This window comes from Cryptotermes secundus, unplaced genomic scaffold (genome assembly GCF_002891405.2).
Source record: "Cryptotermes secundus unplaced genomic scaffold, Csec_1.0 scaffold142, whole genome shotgun sequence".
Taxonomy (NCBI): Eukaryota; Metazoa; Arthropoda; class Insecta; order Blattodea; family Kalotermitidae; genus Cryptotermes; species Cryptotermes secundus.
The window spans coordinates 1,463,501-1,483,812 of NW_019743148.1; the positions used below are offsets into that span (position 1 = coordinate 1,463,501).

Genomic DNA, 20,312 nt, shown 5'->3' on the forward strand with positions numbered 1-20,312 from the left:
TATCGGCTTAATATTATTGGTGCAACGTAAAATTTAAATACATAGGTTTAAATGCACTGTTTTTATACGGGTTGTGACTGATTCAGTTTGGGGGGCAATACTCCCCGACCACTCTTCTGAAAGAAACACCGTATCTGGCCCCTGATGGTTTTCTATAAACTAAATTTGGCCCTCGAGATGTATTAGGTTGGCCAACGCTGCTCTAGACTACGGAGGCCGCTTTAGTTTCATGTTACGCGATGTATAATTTTGAGTTCTGCTGTCATAATGTTAATTCACTGTACCGTTGCGTCCGATACTCATAATCAGTGACGTGGCTAAATATCTGAGAACAAATTAAATGGCGATTTTGATATAGTCTGTTTAAAACAAATATTATTTTAATCATACCGACAGAGCGACCGCCGCTTGTCGGCGAAGTTAGTGCCAACTTTAGCGGTTAGAGGGTGTTGCGTGGTCAGCGCAACGAATCTCCACACCCATTAATTTCGGATTTTTAGACCGGAACCGTTACTTTTCCATTAAATTAGCTCCTCAGTTATCCTTACGAGGCTCAGTGGACCCCGTTCCAGACCAACTACTTCTCAGAAAATCTGGTAGCGCCGGGAATCGAACCCGGGACCTCTGGATTTGTAGTCAGGAACTCTGACCACTAGACCACAGAGGTGGTCGGTATAATTCGGTTACGGACTGAAGCCACGGAGTTTTATTGTTTTAATCATAAATTATTTTCTCTGCTACTTCTATGGAATCCACTAAGAAATGTGAGGCTGAATTAAGATGGCTGAAAGGCGGACGTGTTGTAAGGACTGGAAGTGGTTAACTTAGCTATGAATCGTGCCCATTGGGACTAGCAATGTCTGACCTTCGACATCTACTCCCAGCGGTTCAGTTTTAATTGTCTTATTGCAATGAAATGTTTTCTCAAGTTGTGGTGTTATGCAAGCAGTTACTTATTTCACCTTGCTTTGTTTAATTTCTTCTTGCCTGTCTAATCCCTCCAGGGATTTCTGAAACGACGTTCTAAACTGTTTGTCCTTGTAATGCTGTTTATCTTTAAGCACAGCAGGTTTATAAAAGACTGACGCATTAAAAGACACTACTTTTTAAAATAACAAATCTATACCGCTTTTACAAGGGGGGACCCAAAAAAACGGAATTTGTTTATAAAAATTCTGTATTTATTTTTACGTAACAAAACTTTAATCCCCTTCAAAGTACTCTCCATTTGATTCAATGCACTTCTCCAAACGTTTTTTTTTCCATTGCTCAAAACATTTTTTTTTAATTCATCGCTGGTGATGCCTTTTAGAGCTTCCGTCGTTTTTTTCTTTACTGCTTCAACATCAACAAAACGTTTTCCCTTGAGGTCTCTTTTCATCCGGCGGAAAAAAAAAATCACTTGGAAAAATAATTCACCAAACACTAACGCAAACTTCTCTGACGACGTCAGCTGGCATACTGATTCAGGAAGGTGCTGCAAGCAACCACCTAGCGGCGGAAGCCTGCACTACAAGCGCACATTTTCTAGAAACAAATTCCGGTTTTTGGGGGGTCCCCCTTACGTCACTATTTGTGCCTCTAGGAAGCCTATGATGATCTTTATGTCTTAGCTACGATGGAATACAGGAACTGGGATACAAATATCATACAGACTGTTCTAGAAATAAGCTACAAGCAGGAATGTCACGGGTTCGAGTCCCGATGAGGTGTTTTTTTTTGTTTTATTTACATATTCCTTCCAGCCGCATTATGGCCCTGGGGTTGACTCAGCCTCCAACAGAAGTGAGTACCAGGAATTTTCCTGTCAGTAAAGGGCGGCCGGAGCCTAAGCCTGACAACTTTACCGCCATCTGTGAGACAGTTGTCTAGACAAAATTTGGGAGCCTCGACGTCTACAAACCTATGGGCCTATACGGCCTCTTACAGGCATAAATTTACCTCTTTTATATAAATAATACATTGCCTAACAACCTCGGAAGGACAAAACACGATATCACCAAGGATCTGATTTAAAGCAACCAAATAAAATACACCACATGTACTAACTTCCAACGAAGAGAAGACGAGGTAATAAACAAAGATCCGCCCTGTGTATTGTGCATCCTGAAAATATCGGCATGTTTTTTGTTTGCAATTTAATTTTTTCGACGGTACAATTGACCGTAATGTGATCCTGAATGAAGAAGCGGAATCTTCAAAGTACCAGTTCCACCAACCGTTATACTCGCCCTCTCTTCGCTGAATGAGAGTAGCAGTAGAAATGCTTCCGCTTCGCAGAACGCTGTGTTCTGTCCGCGGTCTGCTTACAGACACCTGTTGTCATGTTTGCAAAGTTATAGCAACGACAGAGAAACAAAAAGTGACGATAGTAACCATTTTTAGTGCTCCATGGCTTTCAGGGCTTAAGAAACCATAACTTTCAAAGGTGTCCTGAAAACGAAAATGATCTAAATACCTGCTTTTTCAGACATTCGAATTAACCTCCACTGGGAAGACAAAGGCGTAGGTGGGTGGACAATATTAAAATGGATGTTAGAGAGATAGAATGGGATGGTATGGATTGGATTCATCTGTCTCAGGATAGGGACCAGTGAAGGGCTCTCGTGAACACGTTAATGAACCTCCGGGTTCCATAAAATGCTGGGAAATTCTTGAGCAGAATTGGCGGCTACTCCAGAAGGGCTCAGCTCCACGAGTAAGTAAGTAAGTAAGTAAGTAAGTAAAGGATCGATTGATGGTGTTAAATGAGTGTCATGTTGTTTTTCTGCCTCTGTCTTCAGTGTGGAAGGTACACATGTAGGGAATGGTGGTCAGGAACTAGGACAGCGAGCGAGCAAGCAAGTGGGAGGCAGTGACCCTCAAACGGGCAAAACACTTCTAAAGGAAAGCAGTTCATAATTCTCCTCGGGCTGTCAGTCGAGTCGGTTGGTTGAAAATAACCGACGTTTCAGGGACCACCTCAGGCCCCATCATCTGGGTTCGATCTGGCTCGGCTAACAAAATTTTATTAACAATACTGTCGTTTTTTTTGGGTGGGGGTTAGCCGGGATAGCTCAGTTGGTATAGCGACTGGCTACGGGCTGGACGACAGAAGGGTCGGTNTTCAAATTTAGTTAAAAGTGTGTGATCGATTTAAACCGATTACTATGGCGTTACTCATCGAAACTTTACTATAGACAAACTCCGTCGCTTTTAGTTCTCAGGCGAACTATACCGACCGAGCGACCGCCGCTTGTTGGCGAAGTTAGTGCCAACTTTAGCCGATAGAGGGTGTCACGTGAACAGCGCAACGGATTTCTACGGCCGTTAATCTCGGTTTTCTAGACCGGAACCTCTACTTTTCCATTCAAGTAGCTCCTCAATTATCCTCAGGAGGCTGAGTGAACCCCGTTCCAGACCAACTACTTATCAGAAAATCTGGTAGCACCGAGAATCGAACCCGGGACCTCTGGATCTGTAACCACAGAGGCGGCCTTATTATAGACAAACGCCTTTGAAATTTGATCAAAAGTTTGTGGAATTCATTGCAGAGGAACTGGAATGGCTGAATCTTTATAGTAACGGGCTATGGGCTGAACGGCTGGGATACTATTTCCGGAAGGGGCAAGAGAATGTTCTCTTATCTACTGCGTCTAGACTGTCCCTGGGGCATACCCAGTCACCTTTCCTAGTGGAACCTAGGGCTGTTTCTACGGGGGTAAAGCGGACGGGGCGTGAAACTGACCAATTACCTCCATCCACTGCTTTTTATGTATTCATGGAGTAATACTCAGTTAAGCACCGGGAAAGTTTTACCTTGACTTTAATATTCATTATAAACTCCGTGGTTTTAGTCCGCAAGTGAAATATACCCACCGACCGACCGCTTCTGTGGTCTAGTGGTCAGAGTTCCTGCCTACAGATCCAGGTCCCGGGTTCGATTCTCAGCGCTACCAAATTTTTTGAGAAGTAGTAATTCTGGAACGGGGTCCACTTAGACTCATGAGGACAATTGAGGAACTATTTCGAGGAAATAGCGGCTCCAGTCTAGAAAACCAAACGGCCGTTGGGATTCGTTGCGCTGGCCACGTGGCACCCTCTATCCGCTAAAGTTGGTACTAACTTCGCCGACAAGCGGCGGTCGCTCGGTCGGTATTTAATATTCTTCATAGAGAAAGAAGTCCATCTAACTTTCACACAGTTGTATACCGTAGAATTGATGCTGATGTGCAGAAGAACATGGTGGATAGATGCGATGTCTTCCAACACTGTTGAGCTATTTCATTGCAAGGCACTTAATGCGTTTATTTTACGCAATATAGTCAGTAGTTTTGTGGTTGAAACGAAAACGCTTCAATGTGTAATCTTCAGCGACCAGAAAATTTGCCTCGTGTTATTTGCCGTATTTCTTTTCATACCCAGCGGTGTCGGCGTAAGTAGTGCTATATTTTTGCCCTGGCTTGAATTAACCCCATCTCGAGGTAATCATAATTATCCACACTCACATGCATACGTAAACACATTCCGGTTTTGTATGGGCGTTTCATGCATGTAGATGTGGCTGTTAGATGCGTCATGTCGTATTCTATTTGTATATCTTTTATTCCTCAACTAACTTATATGAAATGTTTATTGTCGACGGATTTAATTAAATGTGGTCAGGAGAGAACATATACATAATACAAACGTTAATTCGTTGCTCATAAATGTGCATGTCATAAACATATTGCAGAAATTAATGCAGGTAAAGGTAAGGGAGAGGTAAAGCTATCCCTGTAACAGGCCTTGAGGGCCCATAGGGTTGTGAGAGGTCGAGGCTCCCACATTCTCTCTGTACAACCCCCTCACAGATAGCGGTAAGGTTGTCAGCCTTAGCTCCGGCCGCCCTTTACCCCCCAGGAAGATTCCTGGTACTCATTTCTGTTAGAGGCTGAGTCGACCCCAGGGCCATAATGCGGCTGGAAGGATTAGGTAATTTGAAAAAAAAAAAAAAAATCCACCTACTCTGGATTCGGACCCGCGACTTTCCGGCTTGTAACATAGCTACCGCGTGTCCCCGAAATGAATGCAGACAAAGCTAAATGCATAAGAATATTGCAGAACATTTGTATTATAATCATATAAAAAAGAATTTGAAAATTTTGAAAGAAATTCAGCTAGAGCATATAGAAATGATTATGAGAAGAATACATTTTGGAAATCATTGTTTTGAACATGTTCTATACAACACCACCTATATCCAAAATACTGTATGTCAGAATGCACAACAGTAATGTCGCCTGTCGTCCTGTATGAATGTAGAATTCGGTCTCTTATATTGAGGGAAAACGTACATAGCAAGGGTCTGAAAACAAATATCCGGGAAAATATTTGGACCTGAAAAGGATGAAGCAATTGAAAATGTAAGACATGAAGCCTAATGAGTGAAATAAAAGGTAATAAATTTGATAACTTTCTGGATCTATTACTGAAGACAAAGAATGAAGAAGTTTTGCGGGGAAACCTGTTTCAAAACTTCCATTTTAAAGACCATGCAGGAGTTGAAAATGTAAGATTAAGATGAATCTCAAGGGAATAAGTTGAGAGGGTGGAAAATGGACGCAAGTTTTTCAGAATCGTGTCCAGTTATGGGCATTTGGGGTTAGCCCTATTAAACTTACGGTTTGTACTAACAGAAGGTGAAGAATCAGGAGTAATGTAATTTGGTCACCTACAAAACTTATATTTAAATAATTTGTCTCAGTAGAAATAAGGACGAGAGATAAAATTCGATCACATTATATTATGAAATGTAGACCCATTTCTGGGCAACGACTCGGCAAACATATTTCCGTGGCAACGAATGCGCAGGCAACAATCTGATAACTTCTGTTGCAATGTAGCGGCGCTGTAAATACAACAATAGAGCCGGTGTCGCAATAGGTGTTTTCTATGTGGTTCGCATGTATTCTTTGCTAGACAACGGATGTGTTTTCTATGTTGTGGTCCGACCCGAGACTATATAAGGAGAAGCCAACAATAATTTTCCAGTTAGATGTCCGTGTGGAGGCGGGGTCGAATACCTCCACCGTGATCCTGCGAGTTGTAGGAGAGGACGAAAGGGGAAGTCTCAAATCTGAGACAGTAAAATATGGCTGCGAGCCCCAAGGGACTCGGACCCGAAAAAGATTGCGGTGGCAAGGGCCAGCAGCATATGCGAAAGACAGACCAGTGCTCTCGTCAGAGAGGGCGCCCCACAAAAGCAAGACCGTAACTGTCAAACAGTAATAAATATCTGGTCATGAGCCCCAAATGGGGCTCGACATCAGGACTTACTGACTGACTGACTGACTGACTGATTGACCATCAGTGATGATGTGACTTGGACTTGGGATTGTCCAGTTCATTTTTCAGTTGAAAGTCAGCCTGTGGAAAGAAGACTTTATGTGTGCTGTAGTTACAGTGAGACTGTTAAAAATCCGTTGCCAGGATGCGACTAGTGAAGACTGAGAAGACTTAGCGTGTCCTAGTGATTTATGAAGTGGGTAGATTAGCGATAACGCTGTAATTTATAGTGATTACGAGTGATTGTAAAGGAGTGAGCAATAAATCCAATTACCAGTCCTAAACCCGTTAATATTAAGTCATCCATACAAGTGACAATGTTTGTATACAGAACACATATAAGTCTTCTTTATGACATTTGTGAGACCGCCTTTGTGGTTTAGTGGTCAGAGCTCCTGCCTATAGATGCAGAGGGCCGGGTTCTATTCCCGGGGCTACCAGATTTTCTGAGAAGTAGTGGTTATGGAACGGGGCCCACTCAGCTTCGTGAGAATAATTGAGGAGCTATTTCAAGGAAATAGCGGCTCCGGTCTAGAAAACCGAAATTAACGGCCGTGGGGATTCGTTGCATTGCCCATGCGACACCCTCTATCCGCTAAAAGTTGGCACTAACTTCGCCGACAAACGGCGGTCGCTCGGTCGGTATAGTTCGCTTGCGGACTAAAACCACGGAGTTTCTTTATGATATTTGTCTTCAGCTTGTGAAGTGGGTTAGAATTTAATCAGAAATTCATGTGAGAAGTATTACATTGATTTATTGAACGGAATGGGTTACCATTTTCGACATTTGCGAATTTCTGTTATACAAAGTTTATAGTGCGCAGAAGTGATAAATATTTTATGAATGTTGTTGATAATATGAAATTAGTTTTCTTATCAGTAAAATGTTTCTTGCCTTCGTCTCATAATCCCACTAAAGTGTACATAATATGACTGATAATATCTTCAATACGGATGGTTGCTTCTATGGTGTTCTTGAATTACGAGTATTTCTGCTCTGAAACGGTTGGCTGTACTGCGGTTTCGTTTGCAGATACACACAGCCCACACACATTCACGCACTGACTGATATTAAAAGGCATGATATGGCTACGAAAGTTCTACCGTGAAGTACTCTGTTATTACCAATAAACACCGAAACAACAGTATTATATATTCTCTGCTCATTTTCTCAGCCTTGTGATTAGCATTCCTGCTTCTTATTTTTAAGGTCCCGACGTTGAATTTCGACCTATAGACCGATTATCCGGATACGTTTTTCTTGGTTATTCTCGGTTCCAAACAAAGGGCGGAAGTTTCTTAAAATTTGCATCATTAAATACATAAAAACTTAATCATGAATCATTCAAGTTTAACAATAATAATTAAATTAAATTAAATTAAATTCTTATTCATTTACGTGCAATCATAACAGCACAGAAGCCAATAAAAGTAAAAAATTAAAGCTATCCCTGTACCAGGCCGAGAAGGCCATAGGGTTGTGAGACGTTGAGGGTCCCACATTTTCTAGACAATTGGCTCAAAGATGGCGGTAAGGTTGTCAGCCTTACGCGCCGGCCGCGCGTTACTCCCCAGGAGTACTCCTATACTCATTTCTGTTAGAGGCTAAGTCGACCCCAGGGCCATAGTACGGCTGGAAGGATTAGGTCAACTGAAAAAATCTAATGACCTCATCGGGAACAGAGGCCAATAACAATAAATAGCCCCGCCCTTTCTAATGATCTGTAAAAGTGAAATTCTATATTTATGTAATAGAAGTGTAATCTTTGGAGAGGGTATTTAAACTACATACCATTATTTCAGCTGATGACTTAAAGAGACGAATGCTGGCGTCCACTGGGAATGCGGTGTTCTCATAAGCGTCCGTTTTCCCCTCCATATGGAAAAGTAGACTAAGAAATTATTTCTGTAGATAAATTATTTATAGAATCTTTCATTATCACAATTTTAGTTCTTCTTAGAACTGTGCCTAGTAAGTAGACCCTAATAGAATCGCATTCATTTAACTCTTATTAAAAATTTATTTGCTGCTACATTCCAAAATTAGTTATGGCTGTTATTTCATCCACAGAGTGAAACTATAAACATTATTTTTAAACTATACACCTTTAAACAACAATGCTCTTCAACCATGGCATTAATTTTCTAAAAGAAAAAGGCATTTTATCAAGACTAAGCCCTAGAAAAATGACGAAAGGAGGAAAGTCGGTTGCTGTTAGCACACATGAGATCTTAACTACTATGTTGCCTATTCCTTCTCTAAATACAAAAATATATACGTAACGACATGTTTAAAAATTATCGTAAATTAAAAATAAAGTGGAGGAAAAAGACCTTCGTAATAATAAGATGGGAAAGTAGGAACCTGGTTTCGATTGCCGTTACATTGTGGACCCCCTGATTCACCGTTTCTATTCCGTGAGTTTATAAATAGCAATCCGCAGAAATCCGGACTTCTGGCGAAAAATGGATAGAAATGAAAAGTCAAGGACTTTTAAAGTATGCGCTTGACAAGTAACCCAATTGAAGAGTGATTACTTTTTTTTTCCCCTTGGCACTACAGCCCCAGTGGGCCTAGGCCTACCTCCATGAACTTCTCCGTTCACTTCGGTTTTTCTAGATCTTAAACATTCGGTAGGACTCCTTGGGCGGGTGATCAGCTCGTCGCAAGGCCTCTACCTGTACACAAACACAGAAAAACACACACAAACATCCTTGCGCTGAGTGGGATTCGAATCCACGATCCCGGCTTCCGAGCGAGCGAAGACAGTGCATGCCTTAGACCGCTCGGCTACCGTGACCGGCCTGATTACTATGTTACGTAGATGAATTTCTTCCTTTAGACATATTTCGTGTCTCTAAGGTGTTCGTTAATTGTATTAAAATAAATTAAAAATATATGGCCATTTAATAACTATAATTTAACTAAAAATAACACTCATTCACATTAAGTGGAGACTGTTAATGATCGTTAGAGGTTGTCATGTACTTATTAAGGAAACCCCAACAATCGATTTGAGCCCTTTGAATTATGGGAAACAGCTTACTGGGAACTGCCTGCATTTGAATTGATTTGACGGATGTTATTATATTAAGCGTACGGGGTATTTCATGTGTCACAGTTTGCAACAACTTGCTCATTGCGCGAGCTTTGAATTGGATTTGACGCGCATTATACTTCTATCTTCGCGGGGCTGTAAGTCACATTCATGTTAGTTTCCGACGCCATTTGTGCTGCGCCGCGTTTGTTACCCTCCAGAACAGAATACACGTTAGGCGGTTGTATGAACCGGAGCGTCATTGTCTTACAAGCCTTGGGGCTTAAGGGTCGATTAGTTAGTTTCCCCCTGCATGTCAATACCCAACACTCATCATTATTTTTCAGGACAAGGTCAGCCAAATGTCTTCTGTTCCCAGTAGAATTTTCTATCATCAGTCAATTGTTTCTCCCATTTTTCAAAATTATTTTCCCCCGAGAAAAATAACTAAAACTTATATCCCACAGATTTTTATACTACAGAAAATTTGAGCTTTGTAAGTGAATCTGACCGCCTCTATGGTCTAGTGGTCAGCGTTCATGACAAATTATCAGTGGTCCCGGGTTCGATTCCCGGCGCTACCATATTTCCTGAGAAGTAGTGGGTCTGGAACGTGGTCCAGTCAGCCTCGTGAGGATAATCGAAGAGCCATTACATGAAATAGCGGCTCCGGTCTAGAAAACCGAGATTAACGGCCGTGGGGATCCGTTGCGCTGACCACGCGACAGCTCTATCCGCTAAAGTCGGCACTAACTTCGCCGTCAAGAGGCGGTCACTCGTTCGATATAGTTCCCTTGCGGACTATAGGCCACGGAGTTTGGTAAGTATATCTGTATATTAATGGATTGGAAAGTGAGTGTATATTTGTTTATTTATAAATTAAAATATACAAAATTATAATTTTAGGTATATTGGTTTATATGACTTTGAAACTTGGTTTCGTATTAAGCGAAGTTCATGTATTATGTTCGGGAACAAGATTGAAGAGAACATTTTTATTCGAAAACGTGGAAGTGACACAAGTTTGGAGGAAAACTTAATGGAAACCCTAAGAGGAACTTCATAATCAGCGCTCTTCTAAATCCTTCACAATTATTCTTCCTGCCGAATAACCAAAATTCGGGACCAAATTAAGTTTATATATAATACTGAACTTAATTTTCACTAAATTTAACAAGTTTCCCACAACTGAACGTAAAAGTAAATATGTAGATATGTTTTTTATGCGGGGGCACGAGGTAGTGTAGTTGCTTGAGGAATTATGCTACAAGCCGGAAGGTCGCGTGTTCAAGTCCTGATGATGTCATTGGATTTTTTTTTCAGTTGACCTATTTCTTCCAGCCGCAATATGGCCCTGGGGGTCGACTCAGCCTCTAACAGAAATGTGTACCAGGGATATTCTTAGGGGTAAAGGGCGGCCAGCGCATAGGACTGACAACCTTACCGCCATCTATGAGCCGATTGTCTAGAAAATGTGGGAACCTCAACATCTTACAACCCTATGGGCCTTCACGGCCTGTTACAGGGATAGCTTTACTTACTTACTTTATGGATAAATAATGCACGAGATATTCTTATGTATTTACTCCTTCACTGGATGTACTACTTTGACAGAAAACAGTACTCATTGAAATGATGACTGGGACGATTCATTTGCCTGTAAACTCTCTTCAGATTTCCGTAAACCAGATCTGCATATTGTGGATTCGGAGCTCATGCGTACACTTCCACAAACTTCGTGACAAAAGCTGACAGTACATATCACAGAGCCGATACAGCGAGCTGCCACACCCCCTCGTCAGAGTTACTCTGCTTGTTTGTTTGTTACAGCTTCAGCGTCAGCTGCTGTCCGAGACCATGGCTGAAAATCGGGGTGGGGTGGGGAAGTAGAAAATGAAAAATAGAAGCCATCTATGTAGTTCTGGAGCGTTTCATTTTAAGGAAGCTGTTTGCAATGCTGTAAGGCGTAGTAGCTCTGGTTCCCAGCAACAATATTTGTAGGAATGAATTCTCAAGCTTGCATAGGAATTTTCTTTTAATATGTCAAGGACATTCCCCAAGCTTTTCTGCTGGTTATGAAAATCCATTTCCACCTCTGTCCAACACAATGGATAAGCCGTCACCGAGTGGAAGTCGCGAGTAACAGTAGTCTGAATTTATCTCAAGTGATGTCTGTAGCAGCCAGCAGGTGGCCGATATATACAGTATAAACCTTCGCTTGTTAGCACCTAGCTTGCATTCAGGTTATGTTCAGTAGTGGTAACACCTGACAGGGGGCACGCGGACGCGTAGTTGGTTGAGGCACTCTGCTACAAGCCTGAAGGGCACGGGCTCGATTCCCGATGAGTTCATTGGATTTTTCAATTGACATACTACTTCCAGCCGCACTATGGCCCTGGAGTCGACTCAGTCTCTAACAGAAATGAGTACCAGGAATCTTCCTGGGGGTAAAGACCGGCCTGCGCGTGAGGCTGATAACCTTACCGCCATCTATGAGCCGATTGTCTAGATAATATGGGAGCCTCGACGTCTCACAACCCTATGGGCCTCTACTGCCTGCTATAGGTAAACCTTGACCGTTTTAACACACAGGCACATTTGGTGTTGCTCTTCCATTAATAGAACGAACGAAAGAAGGACAAAAGTCTGTAATCCGACCTGCTTGGTTAGGAGGTGTAGAAGTTAGTGAACTGTATGGAAGGATGAAATTTCTATATGAAGATAACTGTAGGTAACAGAGGAAATTTTATTAGTGGATAGAAATAAATTATTTATTATCTCGGAGGCCAGTTGTTTTTAACATATGTTGAGGCGAAAGAGCATATCGATCTCTGTGTCCAGAACAAGCGCAGAGTAAGCTTTGATGGAACTGCATCTGAAATGAGCATCAGTTATGGAAAAATTTTGTTCAAGAGTGTCGTAAGAGACGACCAAAACATTTTATTCCAATGAAATGAAATTTTTGGACTGTTTACTAAATGAACCCATTACGAGAAAATTTCTTAGTCAGAAATTATAATGATATTCTCTTTAATCGTTTAATTAGCTTCGAATTTAATAATGTACTTTCTTGTAATAGCAGTAGGAAAGAATAGCGAAAAATACATATAGACGCCTAATCACTGGCCAGAGTCAGACTAGAAACTGGCGGAATATTTCAGTTGTAAACTAAAATTTCCCTCGAAAATTTCGCTAAGGGCATATTTATTTATTGACAAAGCTTAAGAGTATGGGTTAAATTTTGACAAATGTGGGTCGTCATATTTATTATAACGTTAACATATTTGCGTTCAGTAAATTCAGTTCCTGTGTGTTTGGCTCTAATTCGTATTGATATATTTCTTTGAAAAATTATCGGCCATTCCTAATTAAAATTATTAACAGAAGAGCAATAATTGTATTTATTTTAGTGATTGCTATCTGAAAGTGTGTTTCAAGTTACTTCTTTCGGATCGACGTACTGTATTTACTTCTTTCGAACGAAAGGCGAGTCTAAAATATTCGTAATTTTCAGCAAATAAGATAGCAAACAGTGACGTTTACACTATAAACAGCTTGTGTTTTATTTATAAAATATACATAAAATTCTGAGTTATTTAATTGCAAAAGAAACTAAAGTTGCAAGAGTGGCACTCCTGAAATTTTTGTGATGAATGATAATTATGATAATAGGATAATTCGATCCCAAAACTAAACACAAATCTTCATCAGAAAAATTTCAGGAGTGTCACTGTTGCCGATGTTAGTTTCTTTTGCAATTAAATAAGAGAATTTTAAATAAAACTATAAAGCTAAGGAAGTAGAATTTTGCTGTTTTGTATACAGATATTTTGTAAGTTTTATGATACCCCCAAAAGGAACAGGCATATAATTAGATCTGTGCCCTAGTTTCTATGTCTTTAATTATATTTGTAGTGTACGGAGCTATGATTCTCATACGTATACATTCTTAATTTTGTAACATTTGAAGAACTAACAACAAAAAGCAGCGTTATCACTACTGTAGAGATAAATATGGGCCGACTAATAATTACTTTCTTCTGAACTGCATTGTAGCAAAATTTATATATTTACTATCGTTCTGACGTTTAGTTAATTAAATTCATCATACATGAATTAAAATAAGGAAGTGTTTGTATAAGATTTTATTGATTTGACTGCAGTCTTCTTTTCTGACCACAAAGAAGGCATTTGAAACAAATAACAAAATTAAATTAAAATATATTCAAGTTTCCTTGTAGGTGACGTAACTGATTGGGCATGTAGTGGACGACCGGGTTCGATTCTCAGCTGCGACAGGGATTTTTCTTTTGCACAGCTAAGACACGTTCTTCTGTGGAATATATCCAACCTCTTGTATTATGCGTATAAGGAGGGTAGAGTAAAGTAAAGTTATCCCTGTACCAGGTCGTGAAGGCCCATAGGGTTGTGAGACGTTGAGGCTCCCACATTATCTAGACAATCGGCTCATAGATGGCGGTAAGGTTGTCAGCCTTTCCCCAGGAAAATTATTTAATTAATTCCTCATACTCATTTCTGTTAGAGGCTGAGTAAACCCCAGGGCCTAGTGCGGCTGGAAGGATTAGGTCAACTCAAAAATCCAATGACCTCATCAGGACTTGAACCCGCGACCTTCTGGCTTGTAGCATAGCCCCTCAACCAACTACGCTACCGCGGCCTCGTATAAAGAGGGAGTTTCCCTAATTGAAAGCTGCTGGAGTGCAAAGATGACCCCTCACCCCCATGAAATGCCCCGGCCAACATATCTCTTAGCAGTGTGATGCTTAAGCACAAGGATATATTTGCCCCTTTATTATGCTTGTTCTGCGGTTTCCGCGGTACGTAGCAGGATATCCTGCACGAGACAAGGAAAGGAGCTGAGGTCACAGCTAGGAGTGAGGAAGTTTGGACGAAATCTTTCTGTTGCATCCTCCTGTGTGCCATTCAAAATAATGTGTTCCTATCCCTCAACACAACAATTCAGGTAAAATTAATAACAAAATTTATTTACATTAACGTTAATCACAACATGTTTCGACCCCCATTGGGTCATCATCAGATTATTTCTGTATTTAGATGCTGATTTTTTGTTCAATATGGATCTGTATTTTTTCTTCATATGTGTCCATATGCGATTATTGCGTGGTAGTGAACCTCTGGTTTTGTTTACTTTTCAGCTTTAAGTCGTATTAGTATTAAATTAAATTAAATTGAAGTTAGTTGAAAATAAATTTAAATTAATTAAGATTAAATTTAAAAGAATTTTAGTACTACACCATATTGTGTATGGGTTCATATTAAATTGTCAAGTTACATATTTATGAATAAATAATTCAAGATTGTTTTGAATGCCTATTTGACAATTTAATATGAACCCATATACATTAGAGTGTAGTACTAAAATCCCTTAGCTTTAATCTTAATTAATTTAAATTTGTTTTCAACTAGCTGTGATTTAATTTAATTTAATTTTATTTTATACAAAAATGGCTTAAAGCAGAAGTGTAAACAAACTAGAGGTCGAAGAAAGCCGTCTCTGGGATGTGGCGCCATGTAGATATTGTGTTAACCGACGTTTCGGAGGAACGTATCGCCTCCATCTTCAGGATAGAAGAAAAAAGAAAATCTGTTAGCGAGGAACCAGCGTGAGCACAGGGCGCCACATCCAAGAAAACGGCATTCCTCATTGTCTCCGCCTTGAAAACCTCAAATCTTACGAAGTATAGGTTTTCTACTAAGCAATAATCTCATTAGCATTTGGTAAAATTTAAAGAAATAATATGTATCCGTGTTGAACAAAAATTCAGCATTGAAGTACACAGCGTTACGCCTGTTGATGTCCCAATAGGAGTGGAAACATGTCATAATTAACATTCTTTTTATTGCTAGTGGGGTGGTCTGGCCTATTGTACCAGCCCCAGATGATAGGTGAGGGTGATTGTGGAGCAATTGGCGGAATGAAGATTGGCAGAAGAAACCGAAGTACTCGGAGCAAACCTGCCTGAGCGCCACTTTGTCCACAACACAAATCCCACTTGATCAGACCCGGGATCGAACCCGGGCCGCCGCGGTGGGAAGCCAGCGACTAACCGCTTGAGCTGTGGCGCGGCCTTAATTAACATTAATGTAAATAACTTTTTATTGCTTTTACCTGAATTGTTGTGTTGACAGATATACTGTTTTCAATACTCGATAGGTAGAAGAATTGATTGAAACATCTCCAGAGGATGCCATCAGAAAAAGCTCCGAAGGAAATTAATACTATAAACTAGTAGGAAGACGTGATCCAGGAAGGCCAAGAAGAAGATGGCATAATGTTTCAGGACAGAAGTTTCTAACAAGCTCAACCCTTGCAGATGTTGGTGATGATGACATCATCATTCAGTGCTGAAGGTCTACGTAATGCTTTACTATACTAAGCGTCTGGATATGTAATCTTAACGGACAATGCATCTGTTTTCTGCCACAATGTGAATTAAATTAAAAATTCTACAGCATATTTTACATTTTCGGCAACAAAATATTATGTCAGCTCTTAAACATGGACGGATTATATTCTTGTGTTACACTGAGATATAAGTTTATTGGAGATACACGTGTAAGGAATGAGTACTCACGTGGCCTGGCGGCGGTTGGAGAGATGTCAGGTCAGGCAGATAAGAACCTCCCGCAGAAATTTCCCTGTAACACTCGCTACAGTATATATACATTCCAACACCCACACTAGCGTCGCGACGGCAGTATCTCCATAGCCACGCCTCCAAGAGATGCCCAGCCAATCTCAGGCCTTCACGGCTTGCTCGCTCACTTATGCGTACACATGTGAAATTGGAGCCCGTTTTAGTATTTTTGTTAGTTGTTGGGTATCACGCGCTTCTCTCACTGGAGTGCTAGTAAAATTACATGTTAATTAAATGCCAAAATAAATGAACTGACATATATATGTGTGTGTAATGTCGGGCTGCAAGAACTGTTCTTTCCAAACAATAAATTAAAAGCGATTTGATAGAGTTTGTGAGACGTCATATTCCCTCGATGGTGGCTGAGTTTTTATGATTTATTTGACGAGCTTGTAACTCAAAATGTATATCGTCTGTTGGAAGGATGATTAGCGAAAAATTAATTCAGAATATTTTTGGAGGAAGCGGTCATAGCCTCATTTTGAGGTACTATCGCGTATTGTACCTGAAGGAACCGAGGAAAACCACTAAAAATCTCATTCAGAGTAGCCGGTGTCCCTGCAGAGATTCGAAACCGGGTGTCTTCCGATTTGTGTAAAATCCATTCTAATAGTATCCCCATCTACGTGTTACTAGTGGGCTCCTCATTTTAGGAACGACGCCAAAAATTTGCACTCTTTTTTCATCTCTAAAATACTCATCTATTTCTCTTCGATTTTATTATTCTGCTTATAGTATATTAGTTATGTTAACGTCCGTGTCACAAAGAGTAAATTGAACTGAAAGCGATTTATATTAGATTTAGTTGTTCACAGAGCCGAAACTACCTTCACCAGAGAAATGTTGCTCAATACGGTGATGTAGCTAAATGTAAAAACACTCTGTCATATCCACTGAGGATATAGCATTATCGTACTGGGACAACGTTTTAGGCTGAATGAGTAGCAGCTTTGCTCTTGAACAAAGCGAATTACAATTCGGTAAAACAATCGAAAGTTACAACTGCCTGCCTTACACAACAATATAAGCAAGCAGACAGGTCACACACGCTGTGGTAGAAGTAATTTGACTTTCTGAACACAGATAATTTTATATAATAGGGACATTCAGTAGCATATCTGATGTTTCGTATTTTTCCAATCATATTTTGATGGGAATTTGAAATTAAAAAGTATTGTTCCCCCTTTCTTAAACAAACAAACAAACTAATTAAGTAGCAAACTAATCAAATAACCACTAACAAACTAACTAACCACCAACAAACTAACCAACTAACCACTAACAAACCACTAACAACCACTAATCAACAAAATAACCAACCACATAACAAGCCAACTGAATGACTAACAAACAAACCACACAAGTAAATGACTAACCAACTAACAAACCAACCAACCAACGAAACAACTAACTAACCTACCAGCGAACTAACGAAGTTAAGTAAATAATTGAGTAAGTAAGTAACTAACTTAATAACCAACTGATCATCCGAATCCAGTGAACAGAGGCCTTATTGAGAAGCTGACAGTCGTTCCATTGGGCAATTTCCTCGCATTTCACGAAACCCTAAATTTCATTTCCGACTCGCAAGATCCTGCTACTGATGAAGCTGAATTTAGCCTACACCTTCACGTGTTATTCTTATGAAATTCGTTGTAATATTATTCTCCCATCTACGTCTAGATCGCGAAAGTGGTGTCTTCTTTTTAGGATTTACGGCTAACATTTTGTATGAATTTTCACCTTTCCCTTGCGTTCTACGGCCCCCCTTGTTTCATATTCCCCCATTTTGTCATCTTAGTGATTTGTGATGGACAGTGAAGATTATTGAGCCCCTCAATTATGCAGTTTTCTCCAGTCACCCGTTACTTCCTACCCCTTACTTAAAAATATTTCCTTGAAGAGCACTCTCTTCTGGGATATAACGCCGTGTAGTTCTTTGAAATTCAACCGGCGTTTCGGAGGACCATATCACCTCCATCTTCAGGATCTAGTCGGCTTGCCACCTGTTTTCACGCTCGTATTTTGCTAGGCTTGTTCGACCCTGAAGATGAAGGCGTTCATAACCACCGGTGTCAGTACCCCAAACCCTGCGAGTATTTCTCTCGTCGTTTTGTTTCAGAGACTTTACATCTGCGCTCTTCTCGTGGGTAAAGAAAGACATACTTAATTATCGTGCGGTAGCAGAACTTGGAAAGAGTTGCAGCTTTCGTTAGGGTAACTTTTCTAGAATCTTGAACAGTATGGTGGGCGTACAGTGTGTATTCAGCTCTCGGTTGAATAGCAATAACTAATAAAGTACAGAAATAAGGTACGTGAAATTTTGCATGGCGACAGATGATAAAATGCTTGAAAAGTTTACCATTTTTTAATATTACAACCGTGAGTTTATACCTGCCAGATTTTATGCAGGTCTTAGTCGTAGTGTTCAGTAATGAATGTTACGCATATAAATAGCACGTTATATGTAATTCTGTTTTCCACATATTCAGCTGTGTGATATCTTCCTTGATGTATTAATATTTCATGAAAAACTACTTTTAATATGAAGACATACAGCTTTAAATTTGTGTTCCTTGGTCTCTATACCACTGGGAAGACCAAGGCATAGGTGGGTGGACAATAGTAAAATGAAGAAAGCAGTCTTCTGGGATTTGGCACCGTGTATATGAAGACTGCTTTCTTCATAGTCACCGCCGTGAAAGCCTCAAATCTTAAATAGTAAAATGAATCTTAGAGAGATAGGATAGGATGCTATGGATTGGATTGATCTGGCTCAGGATAGGGACAAGTGGAGGGCTCTTGTGAACACGGTAATGAACCTTGGGGTTCCATTAAATGCAGGGAAATTCTTGAGTAGCTGCAGAATTGGCGGCTCCTCCAGAAGGGCTCAGCTCCATGAGTAAGTAAGTAATGTATAAGACAATCAAATGTATACACATTTATTCTTAAAGTCTAAGCAGACAGTTTCGGAGACTTAGGTATAAAAACGAGGATAATATTAAAATGTATATTAAGGAACTCTTGTGTGAGGACATGGATTAAATTGTGTTCTTTCTCGGAAAAGGAATATATATAAGTACAAACAGGATTTCACATAGAGATGAACAACTGATTTATTTACAATATAAAGTTGCTAAAAATGTAACCTATTCACTTCTTTTTACATCTGTTAAATTAACAAATCAAAACATGATTCAGGAAGAAATTAAGACGACTGATCTGACTGAGGATAGGGACCACTAGAGGGCTCTTGTGAACACGATAATGAACCTTCGGGTTCCAGATACTGGAGAATTGGCGACCCCTCAAGAAGGGTTCAGCTCCATGAATAAGTAACGGGAACTGTATATCTCGCCACTGATAACGTCGTTAAATAAACATCTGTGGTTCTTATGTCATTGCTGCACAAGATCCTTCAGTTTAACAGTGACCACGGCACGGGGGACCCCTACAAGGCTCCTCGAAACCGAATTCAGTGCCTCACTTGCCTCTTTCCCGAGAGATACAGAGAACTGCGAACTATGCAGATGTTCTCCGACCACATAATTTCCATCGAACAGACCAACTCCACTCCTTTCACTTCAGAAACCAAACTGATAACTTGCATTTAGAATACAGTTGTCTCTTCCATGTGTTTAGGAGTCTCGTGGTCAGATCCGTGCGAAGTCGGGCAGTGTAGATGTGTAGTGTCTCAGCTCTAACAGTACGAAGTAACGACTCACTTGTAGAAAGACGAATTGGGGCAATGTAGATGCACGGTGACTCAGTTGCAACAATACGAAGTGAGGCAGTGTGGATGCATAGTGGCTCAGTTGCAACAATACGAAGTGAGTCAGTGTGGATGCATATTTGCTCAGTTGCAACAATACGAAGTGAGGCAGTGTGGATGCATAGTGGCTCAATTGCAACAATACGAAGTGAGTCAGTGTGGATGCATAGTGGCTCAGTTGCAACAATACGAATTAGGACAACGGAGATGCATAGTGACTCAGTTATAAAAATAGAAAGTGATGCAATGCCGATGCATAATGACTCAGTTGCAACAATACGAAGTGGGGCAGTGTGGATGCATAGTGGCTCAGTTGCAACAATACGAAGTGGGGCAACGTAGATGCATAGTGACTCAGTTGTAACAATACGAAGTGAAGCAGTGTGGATGCACGGTGACTCAGTTGTAACAATACGAAGTGAGGCAGTGTGGATGCACGGTGACTCAGTTGCAACAATACAAATTGAGGCAGTGTGGATGCACGGTGACTCAGTTGCAACAATAGAAATTGAGGCA

General features: G+C 40.4%; 1 protein-coding gene and 1 long non-coding RNA gene across 2 annotated transcripts in view; one reads left to right on the forward strand and one right to left on the reverse strand.

The window, feature by feature from the left end:
• LOC111873761 (diuretic hormone class 2) overlaps positions 1–16,070 on the reverse strand; it is a 198,599-nt gene extending 182,529 nt beyond the window's left edge. Inside the window, exon 1 of the mRNA XM_023868710.2 lies at positions 15,962–16,070. Within this exon, the coding sequence (XP_023724478.2) occupies positions 15,962–16,054 (93 nt within the window). The 5' untranslated portion in view covers positions 16,055–16,070. The remainder of the gene's footprint in view (positions 1–15,961) is intronic.
• The window catches only part of LOC117283031, a 216,953-nt gene that overhangs the window by 123,782 nt on the left and 72,859 nt on the right, over positions 1–20,312 (forward strand). The gene's annotated exons all lie outside the window — the stretch shown is intronic.